Below are 8,146 nucleotides of genomic sequence, written 5' to 3'. Positions count from 1 at the left end.
TGCTGCGGCGAAAGGCTGAAGGACTTTTAAAGTCCGAAAATTCTCTCAGATTATTCAGGCACACATATTTGATTGATTTTAATTATGTTTTATGAAAGGCACTGCATGCTGTTTACATATATTATTTCATTTCATCTTCAAATTAACCTATAGAAGGAGATGTTCTTATACCAATTTTACACATGAATAAATATACTCAGTTCATATATTGTCTAAGATCAGTCTTAAAGTGGGTTCAGGTTTGAGAGAGTTATTCAATCACACCTCGTGTCTAAGTTACAAGTCAGTCAAGAAATACACCAAGGAACCAGTTGAATGAAGATCAAATGATCAGTTCTGCTACTGACGGAGCTGCTTGACCATGACCAGAGTAAGTCTTCCTGCGATTTTCACCCACCCAGCCCATCTTACCCCCGCACTGGACAGAGCTCACAACCCAAGGCAGCCAAGCAGGGGTGAGTCTGAGAGGCAGGCCAGGCTGGCAGGGAGAGGGGCCTGGGCCCGGCCTTCTCAGTTTCCTTTCCAATAACACTCTCCTTCCCTTGAGAAGAATGAAGGAGGGCAGAGAGAAGCTACAAGATTTTCTGCCATCTGTTTCCCCACTAGGAATGAACTGGAAGTCCCTCTATTCCATGGATATGGACAGTATATTTCAATCCAGGTCTTTTATTCCAAAGCCAATGGACTTTGCCTACAGCATCCAACAGTAACAATGAGACCCATTTATTCATTAAAATATGCCATCTATAATGACTTTTACTAGACAACACTTTAAAAAATATAATTAGAAGTACCTGTCCTTAAAAAGCAACAAAACTGCATTTTCTTTCTATTTTTATTAATGCAGTCTATCAGAGTCCAGCAGGAAACAGCACACTCAAGAGGGTAATTGAAAAGAATTTAATTTTTTAAAATGTCTGGCGGGGTTTAGGAAAACAGACAGAGATGATGCAGTACCTGCGGTCTAGCACCCCTAAACCTGAAGGGACAAGAGGAGGGAGCGTTCACTGGAACCAGAGAAAGTAGCATTGTGTAGAGCAGGCCTCCCGACAGAAGCTGCGGCTTCAGAGGAAAGAGGCAGCCCGCCCTCTATGAAGGTCAGAGAGAAAGCCCAGGTATTAAACAACATTTTCACTGGTCTTTCAACTATCTCAGAAGATTATTTCAGGCTCTATATTCAAAAGGTTACTTTGAAAATTAAAAACTAAATGTTTTCACTGAGTTTGGTGATGTGGTTTTTTCCCCCCTCCACCAGGGCATACACTTGTCAGAAACTACTAATTTATATGTGCTTTCTTTCTGATGTTCACACATTTAAGGGCTCGGTACAAATATAGCACCACAGCCTGTAAATACTTATAAGGACAAATTGCTTAATGAATGGTACCTCTAGTATAACTATTAAATAGGCAGTATTGTTATATTTTCATGTGGCATTCATCAAAATACCCAGAAACTCTGTAGTACTCTGTAGTATTCTGTTCAATCAATGTGTTTAAGGAGCTCTAAAATTACAAGACACTTTACCACACTGTTATCTTTCAGTGGCAAGTTGGTCCTGCCTTCCTTTTTGCTTGACAGAATATAGCTCAATGCTCTGGTCTCTTCCCCAGAGGGCCTTTCCCAGGTGCCACCTATAGGTCTCTTTTGTGTATGCTCAGTGCACCTCGCATGCTGCCCAGCACACACCAGGCACACAACTGACATTTGAAACAGTGAGTCTTATGCTGACATTTGTACGGCCATGCCTTTCTCTGATGCTGTGGCAGGCTTCTTTCCTTCTGTGCCAAAATTGGCCTCAGAACTTCTTGGCAGTCACTGCCATCCAGCAGAAGTAGTATGGAAATAAAACCAATTTCCCACTTCTGGGATAGCAAGTATTGATTTAGTTACTGATTTTCACCAAAGGTTGAATGACCAAGAGGTTTAAGGAAAGCTAACAATGGAAGAAAAGACGGTAGCATTTGTATTTCAGGAAAAATGCTTTTTCCATGTAGCAGAATGACAAGATGAGAAGTGCTTGGCATGTAAAATCCCATTTTACAGATGAAGAACAGAGACTTAGAAGTTCACTACTTAGGCCACTAGCAAATGATCCAACCAGTATTTGTCCCAAATCTGTTTAGCCCCCAAAATTGCTGATGATGAATACAAACAAGTAGTCAAGAGAAAATGTTGAAAAGAAGACCTCTTAATTGAGTGTTATTACAAACACTGACATGGTCTGCCCTTCCTCAGAGATGCCTTGCTTTCTTCATTTGGCATAACTCCAAATGAATCCATCGGGGCACTAATCTATCAGTTTGCTTCTCTAACCATCTGGCACTACCTAAGGGACTTGATCTCCCTGCCATTTTATAACCATGTGCTGTAGTCACTGTAGCTGGGAATTGTAGCCTGACCACATGACAGGCAGTTTAGGAGCTGTGAGAAGCCCAAGGGGTAGAGAATCTGTCTAGTGTATAAACACTTTGCAGACCTTTGAGGCATAAAGCCAGTTTGAAGGCTTGAACTGGGGAGATCCTACCATTACACAGTGGAGGAAGACCAACACACCCTTTCTATTTAATGCCAGAAGCTTCGCTAATTCCTTTGCAGCCCCTAGGAAAGATCCACCCAGCCAGCTGGTTTGGGCCTGGAGTTGATGCTGACAAATATTTGTTTGGAGAATGTATGTATGGCTGACATTCCTTGAGAAATTTTCCAGCTCTTCTGAACCCTCTTCTGTGACCAGACGCTCACTGTCCTAGCCCCCTTTCATAGGTGGCCTCATGACCTGGCAGTGGCCACTGAGACACAAAAGGAGGTGTGTCTGGAGACACTGGGAAGATGTTCTTCCCTGAGTAAAGGGAAGAGGGGCTTCCACATGTGGCTTTGTTCCACTTCTCCCCACTTTGTACAAGGGCAGGATGTCTGGGGCTGCAGTAGCCATCTGCGACCATCAGTCGACAAGCCAGAGGATGAAATGACAACATGAAATGACAAAAAACAGCCATCAATCAAACACAGATGGGGAAGTGGGGCCATGTGCCAGATGTTAGGCCCTGTGTTTGGCACTTATAGGGCCAGGAGTGAGGAAGAAAGAGACTAAATTTGCTAGAATTCTTACTTCCCAGGAGGATTTGAGCACAGTCCAGTACTGAAGCATCATGGATTCTGATAAACTAACACAAAGCACTGAAGCATGCCCCACTTTCTATATGTGAGATGTTTGACACATCTACCAAGAGTGGGACCTTTACCTTGTCTAACCAGGATCAGGAAACACACCCAAGAAGTTTAGGTTTTCCCTAGAGGTGCTAGATTTATGCGAAGAGGCAGCTGTAAGAGCAATGACACATCACATACCATATAGACCTCACATACAGTGGAGACTGCAAACATGCCTGAATACATGAGCATATACATTCCTGTGCAATTTAGGGGGTCAAACTCCATGGAGCAGTTGGGTTCTCCTGGCTCTGTCAGCAGCAAGGGGTAAATAAAAAGGAACTTGCTTATTATAATGAAAAACCAATGTCAACATAGGACTGGAGGACTCTAATATGTCATCCTGGCCATTGAGCAAATGTCTGCCTTAAAACTGCTGACTGGAAGAGGAATGTATCTATGTCACCAAAGTAAAAAGATGCATCAGAGAAAAGGACATGGCTTTTTGCCCGGTGAATACCATCTGTACATACTGAAGTATAAGAAAGCTTTTTAAAATATGTTTAACTCTTTTAAATTTGTATATTTTATTTATTTTCCTAAGTATTTTTTAGAATAAAAAGCTTTCCTTTTTTTCTAATTACAAAGATATACATACTTATGACTAAACATTCAAAACCAAAAATATTATAAAGAAAAAACAACACATCCCATTGTATTAGTTTCCTATTGCTGCTGTAACAGATTAACACAATCTTAGTGGCTTGAAATTATACACATTTATTATCTTACCATTCTGGAAGTCAGAAGTTCAAAATGGATCTCACTGGGCTAAAATCAAGGTGTCGGCAAGGCTGTGTTCCTTCTGAAGGCTCTAACGGAGAATCTTTTCCTTGCCTTTCCCAGTTTCTAGAAACCACCTGCATTCCTTGGTTCGGGGCCCCCTTCCTCCATCTTCAAAGCCAGCAGTGTAGCACCTTCAAATCTCTGACTTTGGGCCAGCCTGTGGCTCACTTGGGAGAGTGTGGTGCTGATAACACCAAGGCCACAGGTTCAGATCCCTATATAGGGATGGCCAGTTAGCTCACTTGGGAGAGTATGGTGCTGACAACACCAAGTCAAGGGTTAAGATCCCCTTACCAGTCATCTTTAAAAAAAAAAAAAAAATCTCGGACTTTGATTCTGACTTCCCTGCCTCCCTCTTTCATTTATAAGGACGTTGTGATTACAATGGACTCACCTGGATAGTCTAGGCTACTTTCTCCATCTGAAGGTCTGCTGATTAGCAACCTTAATTCAATCTGCAACCTTAATTACCTCTTACCAGGTAACCTACGTATTTACAGGTTCCAGGGATTAGGGTGTGGACATTTTGGGGAGGCGTTATTTTACCTATCACATCTGTCATTTCACTAACCAGAAATAACCACAGTTAACATTTTAGTTAACTATTCTTCCCACACCATTTTCTATACATATATATATATATACATCTATATAGGTATATGGATGTGTAAAAATTGAATATTAATTAAATACTATACCTTTCTTTTGCTACTTGCTTTTCCCACATTGAATGTGCATATATGTGTGTCTGTGTTTATATGTGCATGGAAATTCCTATCCATTATTTTTCATAGCTACCACATTATTATTTTACCATAAGATAGCATTTTTTGAGTATCTACCGTGTGTCAAGCACAGCCTTAAGTGCTCACTTAATTTAACCCTTATGACAATCATATGAACTAAGAGCTGCTGTTACCACCAGCACCTCTTTGGAGCTAGGACACGGTGGCATTAATGGAGAGGCTAACTTGTTCAAGAGACATTCCATCCAGTAACTAGTGGAACTCATCTAAATCCACCAGAGCTTACCATTCTGGAGGTCATGTGGTGCTTCTGCCCAATGTCCCATAGGTTACTTAAAAACAGTGTCTTACTATAGATCATTGAGGCTGTTTGTTATTTTTTACTATTTAAAATAGAACTGCAGTGAACAAGCTGATACCTATGTCCTTGGTCACACCTGTGATTATCTCTTATGAACAATTCTTAGAAGTATTACTGTATCCCAAGGCTCCTTCTACAAATGTCCAAATTGTCCTCCAGATACACATTCTTAGTGTCAACACTTGAATTATTACTCTTTTTAATTTTTTTTTTCTTCCTTTTGTGACCGGTAAGGGGATTGCAATCCTTGGCTTGGTGTCACCCGCACCACGCTCAGCCAGTGAGCGCACTGGCCATCCTTATATAGGATCCGAACCTGTGGTCTCAGCACTCCCAGCGCCGCACTCTCTCGAGTGAGCCACGGGGTCAGCCCATTCTTTTTAATTTTTATAATACAACAAGGAAAATGGGTGTATTGTTCTTTCTTTGAATGCTAACGAGGGTAAATGTCCTTTCATTATGTTTCTTGGGATTTTTTTTTCTTTTATGAAGTGCTTGCTCATGTTGTTTTCCCAGGTTTCTATTTGAGAATTAATAAAGTTCCTTTCCTTTTGAAAAGAGTAGGTTGAATTTTGTAAGAGGCATCCTATATAAAACAAAACAAAACAAAGAGAAAAAACCCATGAGACAAGATAGAAGCTGGACATTTCTCACAAAGCATGTTTAGGGAAAAGAAAGAATTAGGGACAAGAAGGGAAATAGACAGACATAAAAATCCAGAAATTCTATAACAAACACAGTAACAGCAAATGTCCCCTTAGAGATTCTCCTTTATTCATAGACAATGGACAGCAACGTAATCCAGATGGGGTGATAAGTAGGAAGAATATTCTGGTGACAGTATAAAGGTTGGCTTGTAGTAGCCCAGTCTAGGTATTTCTAGAAGAGAGGAATTTATCACAGGGAATGTGATAAGGGGGCTACAGAAGCCAAAGGGGAAGTGAGTAAAGAAGATCCCAGAGATCAAAGAGCTGCCACAACCCCTGTACTGTGCCCACATGCCCATACTTAGTGCTGAGCAGCTGGAGACTGCTGGAGGCACTGGCTCCCACTCTTGCCACCTCTGGAGCCACCAAAATTGCTGGGATCTGCAGTGAACTGTGGCCCAAAACTACCACTCCAGGAGACAGAAACAGAATGGTTTCTTGGCCTTCTAATCTCCCATCAGCGTCTCCCACTGGTGGAATTACCCAGAAACCAGCTATGAGGGCGATTGGGAGATGTAGTTTTCAGGCTTCTTGCTCCTGCCACGCAGAGAAGAGAGCACAGAAGGGGAGAAACAAATCTGAATACCGATAGAACAAGCCCAGCAAAAAAGGGGATCCAGGACAGTGTCCAAGGCCAGAATAAGGCTCTCCCTGAACGGAGGAGGCCTGGATCTAAAATTCTGCTATTGACATACTGTGGCCCCTCCAAAGCAGTGTAGCACAGTGGTTCAGGGCATAGCTCAGTGTCCTCATTTGCAAAGTGGGCAATAATACCTACCTCAAAGGATTATTATAAAGGTTAAATGGGGCACGGCAAAGTATTTAGAACAGTGCCTGAAACAATCATTCAACAGTTAATAGCTATTGTTACTGTTTCAATCATTCTGATTTCAATTTTGCAATCTGTAAAGAAAAGTTAAGAGGAGGGTTAAATCGCCCTCATTTCTCTCTAACCAGCCAGAGGAAAGGGAACTCACGGTTACACTCACACTGAGTCTGAAGCTGGGCTGGATTTTGGAGACATAGAGAAAAGTACATAATATCCTGTCCCTGACAGACAAAGGAAAATCACTATGATTCAAGGCAAAAAGTGCTCAGTGATAAGATACAAAGTTCCAAAAGAACACAAGACGCGGGTTTTGTAGCATAGTAGATTCATGCAGGATCCCCTTAATATCCAGTATCATCTTCTTGTGGCCTTGGGCAGTTAATTCACTTAATCATCCGCCCCTGTTTACTTGTCTGTAAAAGTGGAGATAATAAGTAACGAAGATTGAGTGAGTTGCTTTATCTAAAGGCGCTCCTGTAGTACCCCGCAGAGTCGCGTTCAAAAGTGATTGATTCCAGTGGTCCACCAGAAAGGTACGAGGCCTGAACTTAAGAAAGGGGAAGGGGGAAGAGACGGCAAAGGAGGGAGTCATTCTACCAGGACCGCTTAGTTATTGCGGATAAGTTAGAGAACCAGGTAAGTACCCACCCCAACTGTGGGCCACGAGGGAGCGCCCGGGGACCTCGGCGTCCTCGTTGTCCGTGGCAACCGGCAGTCCTTGGCTCTGGCCTCGGAGGCTCCTCGCAGGAGCAGCCAGATGGCCCTGGGCTCCTGGACCCCAGAGCTGGGGTTCGTCGAGATGGTGCGGGAGGCCGCCGTCTCCACCGGCCCGTCCCTGGAGTTATGCACCTTCCCCTCTACCCTGGGCTCCGCGGTCGCGACCGCCGCGCTGGAGCAGCTCATCGTTGTGGGTGAGAGGCCCCCCGGACGCCCGGAGGGACATCTCTCGGAGGTGGCGAGTAGGCGGCGCTCAGCAGAAGCCCTCAGCGGAGACCTCTTCCCGGAACCCAGAGCATCACTGGCCAGGGCAGAGCCTTCTTCGCTGCTTGGAGGCTGGGGAGATAGCGGCGGGGTGGGACCAAGCGGCCAGCTCTCCTGCAATAATGTAGCTAGTGACTTGGCCTACCTCACATTAGTAGCTGGTGACAAATCCCAGACTAAGGCTACGGCCCTTTGGCCGTGATCTGCGTTCCCACCTGCATTTAGATTATGCATTCGATTTCAGTTGTCTCTTCCTGTCCTTCCTTAGCAAGTTAATTTCCTCCCCCATTTTGCCATGGCAAATTGGAGAGTTTAACATGCAAATAGGAAAGGGAATGATTAAGAGGCTTGTGCTGTACAAGGCAAAGAAAATTAGATTTAAAAGGATGTTTAGGAGGTTCAAACAAAAAAATGACCTTGGATGGAGCCTGGTTTAAATACCTTCTTAGTTAGAAAGCTGAACCTATAGTTGTCACCTAAGTTTATGGGAAGACATAGTCCAAGAAAGTGCATTTCTTGTTCAGCA

General features: G+C 43.3%; 1 protein-coding gene across 1 annotated transcript in view; it reads left to right on the top strand.

Annotated features, from left to right (window-relative positions):
* Positions 1 to 7,396: 7,396 nt before the first annotated feature.
* The window catches only part of CCDC175 (coiled-coil domain containing 175), a 63,709-nt gene continuing 62,959 nt past the window's right edge, over positions 7,397 to 8,146 (top strand). The window contains exon 1 of the mRNA XM_008575928.1: positions 7,397 to 7,550. Within this exon, the coding sequence (XP_008574150.1) occupies positions 7,397 to 7,550 (154 nt within the window). The remainder of the gene's footprint in view (positions 7,551 to 8,146) is intronic.

Source organism: Galeopterus variegatus, unplaced genomic scaffold (assembly GCF_000696425.1).
Source record: "Galeopterus variegatus unplaced genomic scaffold, G_variegatus-3.0.2 Scaffold1257, whole genome shotgun sequence".
NCBI lineage: Eukaryota > Metazoa > Chordata > Mammalia > Dermoptera > Cynocephalidae > Galeopterus > Galeopterus variegatus.
Note: the sequence above shows the minus strand (reverse complement) of the source record. Positions and strands in the feature narration are given on the sequence as shown.